We start from the raw sequence: 21,559 nt of genomic DNA on the forward strand, positions 1-21,559 counted from the left end.
TCTCTGTGACAGTCATCCAGTCCCCTCTCTCACTGGAGTCTATTCTCTGTGTGTGTGTGTGTGTGTGTGTGTGTGTGTGTGTGTGTGTGTGTGTGTGTGTGTGTGTGTGTGTGTGTGAGAGAGCGTGTGTGTGTGTGTGTGTGTGAGAGAGCGTGTGTGTGAGCGTGTGAGAGCGTGTGTATGTGTGTGTTTGAGCGTGTGTGTGTGTGAGAGAGCGTGTGAGAGAGAGGTGGTGAATTACACCATTGTAGTGTCATTACAGCTACTTCTTTGTGTACACACAGGCAGCTGTTAATCTTGGCACACGACACGCCGATTATCAGTGAGAAGAACACACACACACACACACACACACACACACACACACACACACACACACACACATGCGCACGCACACACATAGACAACATATGCGCGCACACACACACACACAGATAGGCTCTGTGTCTTCTGATAAGCTCCCTCCACTGTGGTTCAGGGTTCCATCTCTGTCTATCTCTCACTGTTCCTTTGTAGCGGCTCCAGGCCTTAGCTGTGATGCTATAGTGTGTCTTTCCTCTGCCCGGAACAGTCCTTTTTATTCAAGCAGAGCTGGTGTCACGAGATAGATGACATCACTCTGACCTCTGTCCTGCTTGATATCTCAACTGTCTGCTGTGAGCCGTTTCAACCGTTTCTGTCTCTCTGTCTCAATTTGTCCCTTTGTAGGGCTGCCTTTCTGTCCCTGCACAGTGCATGCCCTCCGTCCATCTCAACTGAGATAAAAAAATATAATTTGTTTACGTTAATTGATCGTTAATTAAATTTTTAGCTGATTAGAATATGATTGGTGGTGTCATGCCTTGCTCAAGGTTACCGTGACAGGGCGACATATGGGTGTCTAACCCACCTTACTGCCCCTAAAAAACAGGAACATTTAAATGATTATGCAAAATCTACTGTATGTCATTATCATGTTTTTTTTTATTTCTGGTATTTGTGGATAGAGGTAACAGGCACACATTGCAGTGATAACTTGACGACAACAACATGAAGAATCAGACCCAAGGAGTCTGTCCAGTTCCTTCCTTGCTGGTCTGCCAGCTCCAATTCAAAACAGTGATGATGATCTATTCCTAGAAGGCGATCAAGGGGGGCCCCATTTACCCCCTTGATTGATCCATCCCTACAGCCCTTCCCACACACGTAGCACAGGGTGTCTGTCCGTCGCTAATTCCCCTACAACACCCTGGTCAACACTCCACACGACCTAGACTCTTCTCCCTCCTGGCTCCCAGGCTGTGGAAAAAGACACACATATTCTTTTTGCTTTTCCAATTTCCACAAATGCTAAGTATGTTATTAATATTTAGATCACATATTGTTTAGACAGATGCTACCGGTAGTTACATTTTTGGTTGGACTGCCTTTGTTTTCTTTGCACTTTACTTTTTACTTGACGTCTTTATTGACTAAGGTTCATTTTATTTACTCTAAATCTTGCACTCTGTAAGTGGATAAGAACTAAATGTTTTAAATTGTAAGTTGCAATGACCATCTCTTTCTCTCTCTCTCTCTCTCTCTCTCATTCTCCAGTTGCCATGTCCTGAGTCAGTCCGTCCGGTTAAGCCATAAAGTCGAGCTGATGGGCCCTGCTGCTGTTGCTGCTGCCGTTGCTACAGCTCCACCATGAGCCTTCAAGATGGCGGCGGCTATGCCAGCGTATCCACCGCCGCCGCCGCCAACGCCAGCGGCAGTGCTAGCATGCGGCGGCGGCTCACCACCACCACCACCACCACGGAGGAGCAGGACTTCACCACCATGAGCCTCCAGGACGGAGGCAGCTACGGCGGCTACGCCAACGACAGCTGCTATGGCGCCAACGTGGGCAGCGGCGTCAGCACCATCCGCCGGCGGCTGATGGAGGAGCAGGAGTTCACGCTGCGCGTGTACCCCGGCACGCTGGCCGAGGGCACGGTGTACTGCCCGATCTCGGCCCGCAAGAACACCACGGCAGCCGAGGCCATCGAGCGGCTCATCGAGCGGCTGCACCTGGAGAGAGACTCGTGCTACGTGCTGGCCGAGGTGAAGGAGTTCGGCGGCGAGGAGTGGATCCTGAACCCCAGCGACTGCCCCGTCCAGAGGATGATGCTGTGGCCGCGCAGCGCCCTGGAGAACCAGAACCGGCCGCGCGGCGGGTCAGGACGCTCCGAGTAAGGATGGGGACAATAATCTTTATTATTATCGTTTATCGCGATGGAAAGACGTTCACAATAATCGCATCACAGAGTTTTTTTTATTTATCGTGAAATTGTCCTCCGTCATACACATATAGGATGAATTCGCTTGCAAAGTCAGTACCACATGCTCACGTGTTGTAAGCTTGTAGATCGGCTATTTTTGGCGAACGCTCCCCAGAATAGAGATGCTGGGGGTCCTAGTGGTTAAGAAAAGTGTAATTTCAACTTTTAAGCATATTTTGATTATCGCGATAACATTGTTAACCGCAATAATTTTTTGCCACATGTCATTTTCATACGTTCCCATCGCTAGTTGTGAGAGCGGCGACGAGGAGGACTACCGCTTCCTGCTGAGAGAGAAGAACCTGGACGGCTCCATCCACTACGGAGGGAGCCTGCAGATGTGGCTCCGCGTCACAGAGGAGCGGAGGTTAGTTTACTTTAGTTTATTTCGAGTAGCAGTACATGACAAGACGTATACATTACACCCAACATTTCTTTTGGGTTGATCGAAAAGGCTTAGTCTGAAGCCCAACGCTTATTTATGCCTATCCTTTATACATTGTCTGTTTACTTTATTTACATTTATAAAAGTTCATAGTGAATGAACACACAAATAGTCAGTTTTTACGTTCAAGATTTCATTCTTATACTGTACATCCAAGCACACACACTATATAATTAGTATAATTATATACTTTATATCATTTGTATTTTCCATAATACAATGTACAAGCTGCGGCTTGTACATCTACATCTACTATTTTTGAACATTTTTGAAAGTCTTTAAAGTGTGAGAGCTACTGACTTAGAAGGCATTTGTAGAATCGGCCTCAGGTCTTAAAGGGTTAAACGTGGGTTTTACGGTGAGTCGACATTTATGTTGATGGTTCAATGAAATGATCATGTCTTGAACTGTTTAAAAAAATATATATATATATAGTGTATTATATTTTTGCAATGTTGGACAACCTCCGGTAAACCATTCCATTAACCTCCCTCCACGAACTTGTTTTGTATTTTTTTTCTATATATTTTATTTCAGTTATTGTTGATTGTTTTTTTTACATTGTATTTCAGACTTTTATATTTTTTACATGAATGTTGAGTACTGGTGTTGTTGTTGGTTTGTCCTGTATCTGTCATGTATCTGTTGTCTGTCCTGTCTTATGTTAAAAACATTTTTAAATAAAAATACTTGAATAATAATAACCTCCCTCCACGAAAGGTTGATGGTGGAGCGCGGCTTCCTGCCCCAGCCGCCGCCGGGCGCCGGCGGCCAGCCGGACGACCTGTGCTGCCTGCCCGAGCTGACGGAGCGCGCCCTGCTGGAGAGCCTGCGCGCGCGCTTCCGCCAGGAGAAGATCTACACGTACGTGGGCAGCATCCTCATCGTGGTCAACCCCTTCCAGTTCCTGCCCCTCTACAACCCCAAGTACGTCAAGGTGTACGACAACCACACGCTGGGCAAGCTGGAGCCGCACATCTACGCCGTGGCCGACGTGGCCTACCACGCCATGCTGCAGCGCCGCAGCAACCAGTGCATCGTCATCTCCGGGGAGAGCGGCTCGGGCAAGACCCAGAGCACCAACTTCCTCATCCACCACCTGACCGCCCTCAGCCAGAAGGGGTTCGCCAGCGGGGTGGAGCAGATCATCCTGGGGGCTGGGCCCGTGCTGGAGGTGAGCTAAAGCCGGCCTCGTTTTTAATCGTGCGTTTTGAATGTGTGCTGATAAGGTTGTGGACGTCATGTGATCTGAGGTTCATACTTTGTGACTGTGTGGGTGTTGTTGGAGTTAGAGTGAGACTTGTGAACAAGTTGAGTGAGAGGGTTAAGGTTAGATGTATGAATCTGTCTGAGGGCTAGAGTTAGAGAAAGAAGTATGAATGTGTGTGAGAGGGTTAGGGTAAGGGCCGATTCATACTCCTATTTTAGAGCCGAATAAAAGTCGGTTCGGCGCTGTAAAGCCTACAATTTGACGTCATTTGAGGTTCGGGGGGGGGGCGGGTACCGTCCTAAAGTCGGCTCTTCGGTGCTACTGAAAATTTCTGACGAGCCGAAATCATTTCGGCACTACAGCGCCGAAACAGCGGTAAAATAGGAGTATGAATCGGCCCTTAGATCGATGCATTTGTGAGAGGATACTTCTGGAACACGGCAGAGCAAAAAGTGTCATCTTCCGATGCATTGTTCTCAGGTTGCCATGCCAAGTAGAACGTTTTCTTTCTGCCTTTCTTGTTGTCTGATGTCCGCATCTCAGCAGCCGGTCCAAATCAAACAGTATGGTTGGAATACGTCATGATTGCAGCCAGGCTTTCACTCGTTCAGTGTTTTGCCTCGATGGACTACGGTGACCACATCAAGTCGTCGTGAATTATGAATTATAAAAAATTCTAATACAATTATTATTTTATAGTGAGTAGTGATTAATACCTTTGAGGTAAGAGTTGTTGAACTAGTTCAGGCCTGGCTGCAGGATATCCTCATCAGTCTTGCAGAATTTGAAGGACCACAAAATGTGCTCAAATTCCCGGCAGGATATTTCCTTTCATTGTGTATATTGCCAACGCTAACTAATTAGCTTGGCTACAAAAATATAATGTCATCCCTCTTAAAAATATACAATTCTGTCTATTTTACTTAGCTACTTGTGTTGCTATGTATGTGTAGCTATTTGTGTATCTGTGGCTATGTGTTTTGTGGGTAGTGTGTGTTTTATAGCGAATAGAATAGTATTGTTCTTCCTGGGTGGGAGCTACTGCAGGTCCATGCCTGGCGGTCGCATTGAGCAACACAAAGACATATGTGGAGGATCTTTTTGAACCCTAGCATTCCTATGAGGAGAACGTTAGCTAAAAATAGCAGATCTATAACATGCATACGCATTGTGAGCTTGTAGATCTGCTATTTTCGGCAAAGAAGTTTAGTGTAGAAGGAAAAAAGAACAGACTAAGTACATAGTGAAAGGTCCAGTTTACTAAGTATCGGTGGTTTAGCGGTGCCCAAAGTGGGGTCCTTGAGGGAGTTCCAGGGGGTCCCCAGCTAAATGAAAGTTAGGAACCAAACGGAACCTTATGGGTCTGTAACTCTGAGAGGGTACAAATGTAACATTTGTACACAGAGTTAAATTAACAAATTAACTGCTTGTGACGGAACGTTCCGCCAATTAGAATCCAACCGGCAACCGCTATTGGCGAAACGTTACGTCAGATAAACTGCATTATTGATATCAAACCAGATCGCTGATTTTTGCTTGGCTTTTCCTTCTTCAGCGATTCTAGGCTGGTTTTGCGCATCCGCATACTTCTTGTATACAGCCGGACTAAAAAGCTGAATAACTCTAAATCTACGGAGCTCTCCATGGTTTTGATAAAATGTGCGATGTTCGGAGGTCTTTGCTGATTATCCGGTGAACCCGGTGATCCCATATTCGAGTTGGATGTTTTTTTAGCGTTACCGTATAGAATGACTGTAATCATGAACACTACCAGTCCAAGACAAAACCACAACTAGTTCAGTCAGAAGACAGACCAGTATCAACACACACGGCGGTTTTCTTTCAAAGTGGTCGGGAAAAATCATACTCAGCAATGTTTCCAGTAATGAAAATAATCCTCCGCAGTTACATTCCAGCAGAATATTCCAGATTATACAGGGCGAGCAACAAAGAATGTTGAGATAATTCCTTAGGATAATTTCCGTTGGGTCTTTGGCAGAAATATTAGATCAAACACGACGATTATGGATAATTTAGGTCAGGACATCAGAGAAGCGTGGCTTTAAGAAACTCAGCTTGGCTGTACTATGGTAGAAAATAGATGCCATTGTCAAAATTGGTGAAATTAGACATTCTCTATTAAATATTAGGTTGTTTAAGCCAAGAGACGGTACATATTTCAGCCATTATATTGAATCGCACTAAGCATTGATTGTTGTGTTTTATTGGTTTCTATCATAGCCAGGGGTGCACTGGTTGTTTCACACGACACCACACGCTTTGGTGCAGGATCACCAGGACGGGTAGAGTGAGAGCAAAGGAGAAGAAAGGCATAGAGACAGGTTAAATAAAACGGTAATGATATACAGAATGATGTGCATGTGATTGCATACAACATACATGATGTTTAGAACATTAGCATCATGCAGGTGTGTACATAGAAACATTAGCATCATGGACAGATCTATTGTATTCGTGTTATTTAGAAACATTAGCGTCATATGCAGTTGTGCGCGTGCTACCATGAGGCTATAGGTGAAACAAAAGCAGCCAGTGTTGCCATGTATGCTTATTATAAGCTATGTTGCGCTTATTTTTCTGTAAAGTCGCTTGTAAATATTGGTGGTGCTCATTTGTCCTGTCAAGCTACTGTATAAGTGTATATCTATCAATAAAGGCAAACCCCCCCCCCCAAAAAATATCTTTTAAAAAAAAGAAAAATGTGCTCATTTGTTAAGGACTTAACTTTTCGTGCCAGAATAAAATCGGGTCGTGGGACGACTCCTGAACCGATTTTATGTCCATCCACCAGCTGTTTAAAAAACAGAAAGAGACGCCTGGACTAGGCGCTCTCTTGCCGCTTCTTTGTGCGTATTTGTGCCCGCGCTCATACGTTGTTCATAAGGTTCTGTTTCAAAGACCAGTTTGTTCAGCATGGAAAGGTAACAAATATTTATGGTTAAAAAACCCACCTTATTTCTGAAACCACACCAGGACACCAGATACTTACAAGGACCAAAACATTTTACTGCAACTAACTAAGTTAGTTTTAAGCCCAGTTTTTCCCACGTTCTCCTGCTGTTGTAACATAGTTACACTGTGGTTATGTAGGATAACTGATTGTGTCATTGAGCTCAAGATTGAACTAGTGCATCTTACAGCGAGTGTCTAGATAGATAGATAGATACCTTTATTATCCCGGGGGGGAAATCAGTCGCCCAGAGGCGGCACAGCATATCCTCTGAATTCTGAAGTAAAACCATAACAATAAAAAGTACAGAACAGACATATCAATTCATGGAAATGCCATGCTTCTGTGTCAAACACAGAAGAGGAAGTTATCAATCCATGGGGCCTTTGTTCTTTTATGTTAGTTATCGTATCCAAGCAAAATAGATTGCTCCAGGCTGTGGACATTTGCATTTGTATAGCTTATTTATTTTTTACTTTTCAGGATACAAATAAAACGGCAAAAGTAGCAGATCGACAAGCTTGCGGATCTGATACTTTTGATACGTGGCTCTAGTGTGGCTCTAGTGTGAGCGCGTAGGCGTAGGTCCTACGCCTACGTGTTTTTTCCTAGAACGCCGTAGCCCGTAGGGCATTCATTTATGAAAAAACACCAACAGTTTGAATCTGGAGAGCACCAACTATATTGTATTATCAACGTGGTAATGATTATTCTACTAGAAGTTCATGCGCTGAAGGCAGCCAGTGTGTTGGCCATGTGTTCTTACTGAAGAGGAAGTGACAAACACCAGTGTGAATGCTGGCAGCCAGTGTTGCCATATGTCTGCTTATTATAAACGACTTTGCATGGGCTTCTTTTCCTTGCAAATATTGGTAGTTGTGGGTTGCATTTTTTTGGGCTTGTTTCTAAAGTGTAGAGCTTTCTTCCATTTTATATTTTAATATTCCACATTTCATTTCAAGATTGTATTTGTTGAAAATAGCAGATCTAGTAGGTTTAAAGTGCTCATGTCATGTATAGTCGCTTCTTTTGGGCTTGTTTTCCTAGACCTGTTTGCCTGTTTCTCTTACGAAATCTGGCAACACTGCTGGCAGCATGCCATTCCCTGACTTCTAGAATGCCAGCCTTTCAGACCAGCCATGAAAGGGTTTATAGAAATGTGATTTTAGCTGGAAGTGGAAATACCGTCCTCGGCGTACAGAATCCTATATTTATCCTTTTCGCACGTGACACGTGTAATGTAGGCCTAGTTGACCCAGAAATGGGCCTTGACACAATGTGTTCAATCTTTGGGGTTTTTATCTGGGGGGGGGGGGTCGTTGGGGGAGATGGGGGGGACCTAATGGAGTGTTGACTAATCCAGTCCAGGATTATGAATCAATGTTGGATTATTATGGATTATAGAATTTCATTGGGAATTCTGGTCAAGGTCTGCCAGAGGGCAGGCTACCCGCCTCACACATAGTGTGAGTCTTTCATCTTCTTTTTAATAAACCATTTCTGAATTTATTTTCACACACAAAGACAATAGACCGTCACAATTGATATTAAAATGCAACACAACCAAATGTCCTTACAAAAACAATGAGTTTCTTTTCTTTTTTGGGGATTTTTGCATTTTTATTGATAGAGTAAGTGGAGACAGTCAGGAAACGAGGAGAGAGACAGGCAGTGACATACAGCAGAGTTTGTCAGGAACGGGACTCGAACCCGCGATGAGCTGTCAGGCTGCATTAGGAGGAGCCTGGGTGCCCAGACCGCTATAGGCCGGCCCAGGCTATCTTTGGGGCTTTTCTGCCTTTTTTTCGATGGTACAGTGGAAAGAATCAGGGTGTGACTAGCACCAAATCCGCTGCCAGGCTCGGTAATCGAACCAGGGACGCGCTGTCAGCCATCAAAGCCTAAGCGGTTACGCGCCTTAGATACTCAGAAATCGGCGCCTTGGCTACTCTGCTATCTGCGCCCCGTGACAGTGTTTCATCCTGCACAAAGCAAACAGGCTTGTCAATCCTCTTCAGATTTACTCCACTGACCCAGTGTATGGGTCTCCTGTTTTTCCTTAATTGAGCAAGTCATCTTTTCCACAGACCAACATAATTTTTAAAACATAGATTTTTTGTCCCACGATTTTGTAACCCATTTTTCACCCCTGTGTCAATCATCCTGTGATGTGATCCTGGGCTCTACACACCCTCCGCCAACCTAGGGAGAGCAACGGACTTAACTCATGCTTCCTTCATGCTTGAGTGTCCAACTTGCTCCTTTACACCTGACAGGGGGGAGTTTCCCTGGTTGGACGTAGCGCGTGGAAGGAACACGTTATTCCAACCAGTTCCTTTCCCCTCCATCAGGCGTCCCGGCTGGCCAGGGGGAGGCAGTTTAGAGACCAGGATTACTGCATGTTTTTGTGAGGGTACCTACCCTAGGGGACACGGGGAGAACATGCAAACTCCACACAGAAAGGCCCTTTTGCAAACCCCGCCTTCGGGTATGGGCACTGATGACGCGGAGGAGGAAACACGCCACCAGCACCCACAGCGCCCCGAGCAGGAATCGAACCCAGGACCTTCTAGCTGTGAGGCGCCAGCACTACCAACTGTGCCACCGTGCCCCTCACAGACCAATATAAAGACAGATACTGGTAAATGGTTAAAACTAGCTGTTTACATCTGTCCATGACAGTACTTTCATCCATTTTGCCTGCAATAAACATTTCCTCACAGCATGTTTTGCACTTTTGTATAAAAAAGACAAGTAAAGAAAACCTTGGTTAAAAAATGATTGCAAAACTCAAATCTCTTCCACCATGGCATACCCATTAAGACCACGAAAGCCATTACGTTGTTATAGCTTTTAAAACCGGGAAAGCATCTGTGTCTACTCGTCTTAGAAATTGCTATGTATATAACATCAGGAATTTATTTTAAATCTGTAGGGGCTCTAGCCCCTCCAACGTCTAGATTTTGGGCCGCTTTGCAAGCAACTTCGCACTCCTCAATTGCAAGTTATCTATCCCAGTGGTTCTCAAAGTGGGTCTCAAAGTTTAAACCTAACCTCAGTAAAACTATACCTAACCCTAACGTCATTTATGCCTAAACCTAACCTCAATGGCTGCCAGGGAGCCAATCAGACACTGGTAAAGGCGGGTCTATCCCATAACGTCGGTGGGTTTCATAATCACGCGTCTGTGGTGTGGACGATGGATGATGTCACATCTAAAAGGAGCAGCTGGTCTCCATGTGTGGAAGAGAGAGGCCTGCCATGTAAAATATGGCTTTGCTACAGCCAGAGGCTCACGTGGTCTAATCCCCAACAAACCATCAGTCACACCTTAAACATTCTCCGTTCCCGATCCCAGATGGAAAAGATGGCATCTATCTTCAGACACCTGTTCAGGACAGGTCCAACATGATCTCACCCCCAAGAGGTCACATTCACCCACAAATATTGTATGTCAATATTTGAAGTCAAACAGCAGGTTTGACTCGACGTGTGTTGATAATAACATACTGTAGAAATATTCAGTATAATACAAGCAGGTTATCAGCTTGCCCAGTGTTGCTGGGTTTATTGACCGATCGCTTATACTGTAGTGTCAGTCAACATGTTCACTGTTCAGTTTCTGGTTCCCAGCTTTGGCCAGGTTATTGCACGCCTGCACGGGGGAAATAACCTCTCTCTCTCTCTCTCTCTCTCTCTCTCCTCTCCCTGGTTCTTTGCATTTGTACATCTGAGAGGGTTGCTTGTGTGCACCATTCAGACACACACACACACACACACACGCCGATGGCATGGGGAGAGAGTATGTTTTGCACTCCGTCCGTGTGTCCATCCGTCCGTCTGTCTGTGTACAGCTAATCTCCGGCACTGTTAACCGGGTCGATGCCAGGAGGCCCACTTTTGAAAAACACATTTTTGGATATTACTCTTCCAGTTTCTCTCCAAAAATCCCGCAAATCGTTACACACTATCTCTATAGTCATGTGTTCAAGCTGGATCGGTCCGATATTTCATATTCCATCCTAATTGGCTAACATTGGCAGGATTGGCTCGTTTTGAACAAAAAGACTCAAATCATGAACGCAGCATGCAATTTACGTGAAATCTTTCACAGACTTTCCTTCTAGGCGGAGGAATATATCCCACCCTTTTCACATTGGCCTGTTATAGCGCCACCAACAGGTGCATTTGTTTTAAAACAGATTTTTGGAACAAAATGCCTCATATCATCCAATTGTCATCCAAGGCGTAAGAAGAAATGGCACCCTTTTCACATTGGCCTATTATAGCGCCACCAGGAGGCCACAACCTGACCTGGCCTGGCCTGGTGGAGACACTTTATCTAGTTTACCTCTATTTCCCCATCATCTCTCCTCTCTCTACATACTCATCTCTCTCATGCTCTGTTTCTCCAGAGTCTGCATTATCACTGACACACACACACACACACACACATTCACACACACATTTGCACGCACATACGCGCACACACACACACACACACACACACACACACACACACACACACACACACACACACACACACACACACACACACACAGACACACACACACACACACACACACACACACACATTCACACACACATTTGCACGCACATACGCGCACACACACACACACACACACACACACACACATTCACACGCACATACGCGCGCACACACACACACACACACACACACACACACACACACTTAATAGTTTGTCCCCAGGTTCAGTTGGACCACAACAGTGGAGTTCTGTAACGGATTGTACTCTGCTCTCTGTCAAGGACACAGTTTGTCCACTGACCTAGAAACACACACACACACACACACACACACACACACACACACACGCACACAAACACGCCATGTCTTCTATTTGTGGATGTTTATCCGGAGGCAATTGAACTTAATGGCCCAACTATGATCTGTAGAAGACGTTGTTCTGACACCATCGCGGGGATGACCCGTTTGAAGAGCTTGGTGATGCAGAGCCACCATTATGAGTGAGAGCTCTTTAGATTCCACGCAGCTCTTCAGTAAGGCCATAACACTCCAAACCGTTCTTCTCTCTGTGCTGTATGCAGTGAGATGAAAGCCATTTTGCTCGGGGTCACACAGCGTAGTACAAGCAACAGTGCACACGAGGACAGCACAGAAAATATGAAACAGCTTGTCGAGCGTGTGTAATGTTTCATGCCTTGCTGCAAACCAAATGACCCGCTTTTTTTGGGGGGGGAGACAATGAAGTTTCGAACGTGAACTCGACGAGCCTCTATAAGGACATCTCGTATGTTTCAAAGGGGCTCTTATCTCCTGTGGGAGTGCGCATTGTGTTTCGGGCGGCTTGACGCGAACCAGATGTTCCCTTTCTCTGGGACAATAAAGTTGCGAACGTGAACTTGAGAAGGCCCTCCGCCACAGCCAGAGTGGCAGGAAGTGCATGAGATGCGAGGGTAATGTGAGATGAGGCGACAGCAGAGAGATGACAGCGCAGCGGAGCAGAGAGGAGGGTGCTGATGGGAAATGCTGCAGGCTCCCTGGTGGGAAGAAACTGCTGCATGTGGTTTGGAGGACTTAAAAATATATTGCACGCGTACGCATCGCCCCATAAATGCTAATTTCCTCTTCGCTTTATGTCATTCGACTAAACTGCTGCGATATATTACGGAAGGAAGACTTCTGTCGACTTCGGATGGTGTTGATTTTGACAACATTTTTTGATTAGGCTAGTCATAGTCTTTTGAATGAAATGTTATTTAGTTTTAGTCAGTTTAGTCAGTCTAGATTTAGTTGACTACATCTACATTTTGTCGCCAATTCTTTTCTTTTTTGGCGGCCCTTGATTCCGTCGTAACTCGTAATGCCTGATTTTACAAGTGGTTGCATGCTGAAAATATCCCATCTACAAGCTCATAATGTGTCACAGCACGACGCGCTGTGAGCTTGTAGATCTGCTATTTTCAGAGCGCAACAACCGAACACAACCAAACTTTTAGTTCTACTGGATCGCTTCTCCACTAGTCTCTCCCTGACATTTGAGTGTAGTTTTATTTTTTGTTGACAATATTGTCAAATATTGACCAATTTTCGTCATCATAGCTTAGTTTTCTTTTTTATTTAGTTTTCGTAGTCAACCAACATTTTCCGTCATAGTTTTAGTCAAGTAAATTAATCCTGACTTTAGACGGCTTCCGTCCAGCTTCCTCTTGTCCTGTCTTTTTTTCTTCTGGTTGGTTGGCGTCTGTATTGCTGGTGATCAAAGAACTGCAGCTTCTTCTGCGGTTGCTATCTAGAAAGGGGAAATCGGCTAAATGCCATAAACGTTAATGTAAAGTATAGGAGTTCCTCTGAGGCCCCCCACTGGCCCCAGGGACCCTGATTTGTGAGCTTGGGCTTCAGAGGCCGCAGTAGAGGCCTTAGTGAGGCCCCTAGACCAGATGGTTTCAATGCAGATGTGTCCCCTGCTCCTAAGGAGGGCCCCAAAGAGACCAGAACTGCCTCTGCCAGTCTGCCCCGGGGGTCGGATGGATGACCCAAGGTAGGGTGTGTGTGTGTGTGTGTGCTTGTGTGCTTGTGTGCATGTGTGTAGGCTAGGAGCATCATAGCACATGAAACTAGTTAAGTAATGAAGTTGTGTGTGTGTGTGTGTGTGTGTGTGTGTTTGTGCTATTTTTTATGCATTTTTATGAGTTCCTTCCTCTCTATTCTGTCCTCTCTATCCTATCCTATTTTTAAGTCTTACTTTAACTGCAATGTTGATAGTGTAGATCGCACAAAGAAGACTTTCACTCACTCTTACTTTGTAATTCTATGACGTGACGATACATTTTGTGCGTGTGTGCGTGCGGCCGTGCATGTGCGTGAGCAAGCAGTTCATTACATTATTCTGTGTGTGTTTCGTAATGCAAGTGTTGTGCAAGTGGCGCATGACAGTACGTGTGTTCACCGCTGGATATGTGCGTCTGTGTGATCACGCGTTTTCATTTGATTCTGCACAGTGTGTCACCCCGCCCCCAGTACCTGTCACACTGTGTCAGCGAGCAGCAGTGCTCGCTGTAGTAGCAGCAGGGCTGCCTCTGTCTCTCTCTGTTATTCAACGTGTCCTTGCTCCCTAAATCACAGAGTGAGCGTCCACAGCTCTCTGGGTAACAACAGGCCAGGTCCCTCGCAGCAGCAGCAGCAGCAGGCTGCTGAAGGTTTATTACCCCAGCCTTCCCAATGCACACTATGCCCCGGAGACTGCTTTGTGAGTGAATGCTCACATTAACTACGAATCCATTCGTAGCAGATGCTACATTCAGTCTACATTACACCACACGTCAGGCATTCATCCGCTGTGCTTACCGCTCCAGATATTCGCTCGCAGTGAGGTCAAATCTTAAATAAGATTAAATCCCTCTCATTAGCTGGCGGTCGGTCATATCTAGAGAATAGAGATATACAGTGAGCCCGTACCGTAGCCAATGAATAACTGCTGTAACGTAGCAGGTGTGTGCACAAAGTTATATAAGTTAATGAGTTAGAGACTTTCACTCAAACAGACTGTGGCTGGAGGATTTATTTGTGCAGGTGAGAATCAAAATATATCAAAGACAGCACCAAACCTGCTCCCCATAAAAAGTGTAACTACTGCTAGATTCCCTGAAAATATGTTCTTTTCTGGCATGCATACTGTAGATTTTCAACTCTAGGACTGACTTCCAGGCTTTTTGTGAGTTTCTACTTCACAAAGAATGTCTTCTGTTTCATAACATCTTGCATTTACAGTCGTGGCTGTGATTGTTTTGCTTTTGATGCATGTGTAGGGCCTACAGAAAACCACATTCTAGGCGGCTTAGCCTTCGGCCATCTTGTTAAAATAAGGTGATAAGCAGGGAGCTTGCGAAGTGAATTGGATTACGATTGGCAAAACTTATCATGATATGTACTGTTGCTGTTGGGAAGAAACCTTGTATCTCCCACATTTCCTTTTAATTGCCCCTTGTCATATATTAATGTCATATTACGTACATCATCATACACGAATCATACAGGAATAGCAGATGTACACATTCACAAAGCATCGCATGGCGTCGCATCGCCGAGTCTCAACGAGCCATGAGCTTGTACTCTATAGATCTCCTATTTCCGCAATTGAAAATGTTTGAAAGTGGGCAAGTCTGTCTGTGTTTTTTTTTTATTATTTAATCAATTTTGGGTGGGAACCCCTTTTGGTATGCTTTAGCTATTGAAAAATAGCAGATCTACAAGCTCATAGGAGCTCTACGAGCTTGTAGGTCTGCTATTTTTGAAAAATCGAAGAACGACTGACATAGAAACAGCTTTTTCAGAAAACTGTCAGGATGTAGAAGACATTTTTAGATTCTGATCTCAGGTCAGAATGGGTTAATCAGTGAAAAGTATGCAAGAGTATGTAGGCTACTGTAAGAGCTTGTGACGAAATGCCTACATTGGATCTATTGGAACGTTTATTTCTTTTTCCTATTTGCTAAAAACGTAACGGTGTTGGAGATACAAGATTTCCACCCGACAGCACCGATATAATCCATGTCCTCGGGGCGCTCTTCTCTCGCCAACATCTGTTCTCTGGATTATGCTCTCATCCTGCTGTTCCTTTTCTCTGCCACATTCACACTTTCTCTGCTTACACTCTGGACTGTGTGTGTGTGTGTGTGTGTGTGTGTGTGTGTGTGTGTGTGTGTGTGTGTGTGTGTGTGTGTGTGTGTGTGTGTGTGTGTGTGTGTGTGTGTGTGTGTGCGTGTGTGCGCGTGTGCGTGTGTGCGCGTGTGCGTGTGCGTGCGGTGTACTTGTATTACCGTACTAATACTTGTGAGGGCCAAATGTCTCCACAAGTATAGTTGAATTTGAGAATTACTGATCCCCTCAAGAGAAACTGTTGCGTTGCATGGTTAAAATAAAAGATTGTTAGAGTTAGGCTTATTACGAAAATATTCAGATTAAGATGCTTTAAGATTAGGCACCTGGAGGTTGGATTTAGGAGTTGGGGTTGGAGTAAGGTTAGGTGTTGCGCACAGAAAATAGCCGCTCTACGAGCTTGGGAGCTGCTATTTTCGGTGTGCAACACCGGCACGTAACTCAGTATAACTCAGGCTTCAGCGTTGGGGTTGAAACAAAAAATGTAATTCTAAAAATGTAAAAACAAAATTGCCATCCTAAAATATTGACGTTCTCACAAGTATACTAATACAAACGTGTGTGTGTGTGTGTGTGGGTGCGTCTGCACAGCTGTACACTGTGTACCGAGACAGAGTTGTGTGTCAGTTGTGCTGGAGCAGGTTTAACGCATTATCAACTGCCAATGTTTTCCTCTCCTCCGGCTCTCCACAGCGGCTGAAGAATGATTTCCCCACCATTTGTTGGTCATATATTTGTTTTATTGCGTCTGCATTGTTCATTGTTAGGTTTTGTTGGACGCGGTTTTGGTGAAATATGTCCAAATGTAGACCCTGTAGCCAGAATTTGAATTAGAAACTTGAGTATATCCGCATGTACTTGAGGATTTTTTTCTTTTTTTTTCAAAACTATCAGATGAGGTCAGAGTGCCTTAATTGTTCTGAGCTTGCAGATTGGCTTTTTATGCCAAAATTATTTAAAATATGGCCTAAGTGGTTAATGTACAGCTCACACAGTAGGAAACATACTTAACATTAGTTTAGATCAGGGGTTCCCAAATATTTTCGGGCTACCCCAGGAAACTAGCTATAGCCTAGCCACCAAGTCTGCTGCGCTCTGGGAGAACAGAGCGGCTGATTTATTTGTTTTAATTAGGCGTTCCTTTGCGCTGGTTTAACCAATAAGATCGATTCCTCGAAACGACCGGTTGTCAGCTAATCATCCCCCAGTTTGGGAAGCACTGCAGTATTATATACATGCACGGTACAACCTACATGCTATACAATGCACTACACATACTGTACATGTACTACATCCAATATACTACACAGGGCTGTGTTGTGTCATTAAGGCTTTGCTGAAGTGAGGAGAGGATTATTCATGGCACAAGGAACTGCTGGCATGTGCGTTGTGCAGTCTATCACATTGTTTCTGGCTGCATCAGCAATGCAAGTTTAATATGTTTTTGTGCATTTTCTATGTCAAAGGAGAGGTCATTGAGTTTGTGGTTGGTTACAGGTTCATTACCTTGTATTTGAACTACATTTTATTCTGCACTAACGCTTTAACCTCGAGAAGATAGGAAAAGTTACTCAAACAAGAATAAGACAATTTCCCCTAATATAAAAAACTGCCACATGGAACCTAATAAAACATGTAAAAAAAATGTAAGCTAAAAGCATAGATTAGATTAGATTAGATTAACACATGGTATTTACTCTGAGTAGCATAATCCTACTACATTTTTTTAATCTAAAATCTTTTTGGCATTCATTATTGAAGCCATTATTCTGACATTTTGAGGTTTAGGCGTGTCACAATTATTTTACATAATCATCTAAACGCAATTATTTTGTCATAATTGTTCCCATGTTGAAATTAGTTACTTTGTGACACATTGTTGGCTTATAGATTTTCTACGTTTTATTTTAAGTATAAAATGATTTAACATCTCTTTTTCTAATTTCTTTGTATATTTAAGCTATTTGTCATATCTGCCTAAAAGGCAAACAGAAATATATTTTTTCCATTGTTCAATGCCAAAAACACAATTAAATCATTAATCACAAAAATGTTGTGACAATTAATAGTCAACTTAAATGTTGTAATCATTATTTTCAAAAATATATAAATTGACTTTGATAAGTGTTTATTGGTGGTGGTATCCATTCCTCAAAAGAACATCTCCCCTCACCGCTGCATTCACTGCTGGGTGATTGGCAGGTCCGTGTGACGGGAAGCCGACAAGTCCAAATGGATCTGATCCAATCAGAGCCTGCCTGATGTGGCATCTGGCCAATCAGACTAAACACATTAAGGCTCTTAAAGTGGACAGTGGCCCATCTGGACCAACATGGGAGTCAGTGAGTCAGAGATGCATTAGTGACCGTGATGCTCACTTAAACTATTAACCAGTCTATCATCAATCAATTGCTGGGTGGTCCAGTTGTGGTCTCCTTTGTATTGTTTTCTCTTGTTTTTAGACCAGAAGCAGACATACTGACCAGAGGCTGTAAGAGCATGAAGACGGACCTTTAGCAAACCTAATTGTTCATAGGCCTCCTCTCAGGGTATACTGTATTATGGAAAATATATTTGAGATAGTTTTACCACTCAGTATATGCAGTATTCTCGGCCAATTTCTATATATTTTGAACGATATGACTTGGTGGACTAGTGGAGCTTCCATTAGCCAAAGCTAACCTCTGTCTCTGAAACCTCCTGCTCAGACAGATACCTGTAGCTGTACAGTTAAGAGATCATTAATTAAATAGTTACTCTCATTTCAGTGCCACACTATTTATAGCACTATTGTGTCCTGACCCCCCCCCCCCCCTCTCTCTCTCTCAAACTAAATCTGTGTCATCTTCTGTCGAGTTTTTGATTATTATATGAAGCCTGTAGATGATTATTCTATCAAATTTTTTTAAACGTTTTTTCATAATTCAAATAAAAATCACACCTGTGTGAACTGAGTGTTGCAACTCCCCTCCCCCTCCCCCATCTCCCCCTGCACCCCCCCCCCCCCCTCCCTCTCTCTCTCTCTCTCTCTCTCTCTCTCTCTCTAATTAGCACTAGGGCCTAGGGCAACAGTGCAACACTATCTCTCTCTCTCTGTTTCTGGCACAACAGCGCCACTTTTGCCCCTACTGGTACTCATAGCCACACACACGGTTAACACGGACATTGCTGTTCCTTGGAGTGGTTGCACCACTCAAAAATCAAATTATTTGTAATTGACCAAATCAATGAGTCTGATTAACCACTTAAGCCCTGTTTTACATAATACTTTGTCTTACAACGTTATTGTGCATAAATAGCCAATCTACAATCTCGCAATATTTTATAACAAGGGTTTGATGATTTAAAGTCACCCAAAAATGTAGAATAATATTTATTATAATAAATAAATGAAAATTAAATGTGCACTTGCAGTTTGGGCAACTCGAAAGCAAACTCCACATCCCCAACATTTTATTTACCTGCCGTAGTGTCAACCCCTTACCCCTGTGTCGGATCGGTAGTTGGACTGGCATAATTGCCGATACCGATATGACTCCATGTGTCCAAAAAGGGCTGATACCGCTACTTTTACGACACGATACAGTATCGGGACATCTCTAATATATATATATATATTCCCCCCACATTACCTGTTTGTTCCCGGTAATACCGTAGTCTCATGTAGGCTAATAGTCTGATTTGATTGGAGATACGATCATGTATTCCAGTCTGTCAGTTGGTTCGTGTGTTTTTCTTGTGGGGTTGTCGTGGTAGAAGGTAATCGAGATGCCTCATGCGTTGTGAGTGGATGCCCCAACTCTAATGGCCCCCCAAAGATTACATTACTTGAAAGCAATGGGTGACACAATGAGAGGGAAGATTGTGTTTACCCTATCAATAACCTACACATCAAAGGGTAATGTTTTCTGACATTAAGCCTGCTGTATCAAGCTCGCCTGCTCAAAATGTCAAAAAGTCTTAAAAGTAAGCAAGCTTAAATGTTTTACACCACACTACCGACAACAACACATAAAGATGATTACAGTTTCTGCCAATTCTAGGCCGGAGGGAGAGATCGAAGACAAGATTATTACCATGTTCAAGTACAGTTCTTTGACAAACGCATGCAGGCACATGCGTGTGTGCGCACACACACACACACACACACACACACACACACACACTGAATCTATCTGTCTGTTTTATTCATATTCCAGCTGACTCAGCTGCTGCTTTGAACTATAAAACATGTGCACATATACTGTGCTCACATGTCCACGCACGCATGCACGTGCACACACACACGCACGCACGCACGCACACACACACACACACACACACACACACACACACACACACACACACACAATACTGCTGGCAGGAACAGTGCAAGCAGTGGAATGACAGTCACGTTTGCCAACTCAAGCATACATGTCATCTCACATATTCGCATGAATAAATCAGTTAGTTAAGCTAATCATAAAGTATTGAAATGACTCACGCACACACGCCCGCACATGCGCACAGCCGCACACACACACACACACACACACACACACACACACACACACACACACACACACACACACACACACACACACACACAACCTCTGTCTCTCTTGTGCACAATTGCTCTCATTCACTGTCCTAGATATGGAATAGTGAGTTTAACATTGTTTAATGCAATCAGATAGGACTTTTCTGTTTTGGAGTGGTGCAACCACTCCAAAACTCAGTAGGCGTTCCCTCATAACTTCCGGTATGATGGTGATGTCAGGCTGAGGCGCATACCCTCTATTGTTTAGTAATGCTCCATGCAACCTCCCTCCATCACTACTCTTCAATCCTCACTGAATGATGGGGGGGGGGGGGGGGGGGGGGGGGGGGCTGCAAGCAAGGCGTATGAAAAATTTAAATGGAAATGAGATAGATTATGATCTGTTGCATGCAGGCAGTCTAACAAACATCCTGTTTCAACATGAACGCCCATACTATTGTCTGGCCGTGCTTTGTTGGAAATATGCTAATTACAAGATGAGCATGTGCAGTAAAACAATGTTATAATTACCAATACCAAACATTTTCAATGTACCCTGGTGGAAAGCAGGGAAGTTGTGCTGTCACAACACATCTTAGTGAAATGGAGTGATTGATTCCATACACGTGCATCCTTTGGCATTCCTTTTGTCACAGTAGTATGAACTATGAAATAGGCTTCCTCCCTTTATCCCTATAGTGAACAACTCGTCATAGGACTTATCCCTATAGTGAACAACTCGTCATAGGACTTATCCCTATAGTGAACAACTCGTCATAGGACTTATCCCTATAGTGAACAACTCGTCATAGGACTTATCCCTATAGTGAACAACTCGTCATAGGACTTGCAGGCAGCATTGGTATAACCACGCTCTAGTCTAATCTAGACGATAGCAGCCTAAAATAACACCAAACAGGACACCATGAGCTCAGGAGGTACTGTAGAGCGGCGTCTTTTTTTTCTTCTGGCTTGTTGTAGAACTGCCCTTGAGCAAGACACTGAACCCTGCCCTAACTGTTTTACAAAGAGCAGGTTGGTGCCTTCCCGGTCGGTGTGAATGGCTGAACGTAATGCACATTGTAAAGTGATTTGGATAAAGGCCGCTGTAGAAATGCAGACCAATTTACCATTTCCTTTAAGAAACTATAAGGGCCACTTCACCCCTTTTGCAACCAGAGGTTATTTTAATGAATTTTAGGACAGAAGAAACCACATTCCTGGGGTTTTTGTCTCTAATATGGTTCTTTAGATATTTTAGTCATGACGGCCATGTTCATGACCAAAAACCTGTTGTGAAAATGTGGTCTCACTTCCTTCCTGAACTACAAAGTCACACCACCATGTACCTTCCCCCCTCTCCACAAGGAGGGGAAGTGCACTAAAGCATTATGGGCATTGTAGGAATTCAGCAATCCAGTCAAACACACAGACTTCATTATTTTTCTGGCCATAGGGTGCAAATGTCAA

The 21,559-nt window shown here is 44.0% G+C and overlaps 1 protein-coding gene across 4 annotated transcripts in view; it reads left to right on the forward strand.

Annotated features, from left to right (window-relative positions):
* Positions 1-21,559, forward strand: part of LOC310857310 (unconventional myosin-IXAb-like) — a 136,857-nt gene that overhangs the window by 35,953 nt on the left and 79,345 nt on the right. For all 4 annotated transcript variants that reach the window (XR_014569129.1, XM_083762922.1, XM_083762923.1 and 1 more), the window contains exons 2-4: positions 1,576-2,192; positions 2,533-2,649; positions 3,448-3,901. Coding sequence is in view for 3 of the 4 variants with exons in the window: in XM_083762922.1 (XP_083619048.1) it covers positions 1,669-2,192; positions 2,533-2,649; positions 3,448-3,901 (1,095 nt within the window). In the remaining variant the exon portion in view is untranslated. The remainder of the gene's footprint in view (positions 1-1,575; positions 2,193-2,532; positions 2,650-3,447; positions 3,902-21,559) is intronic.

The sequence above is a fragment of the Protomyctophum parallelum genome (genome assembly GCF_964188405.1).
Source record: "Protomyctophum parallelum genome assembly, chromosome: 4".
NCBI classification, from domain to species: domain Eukaryota; kingdom Metazoa; phylum Chordata; class Actinopteri; order Myctophiformes; family Myctophidae; genus Protomyctophum; species Protomyctophum parallelum.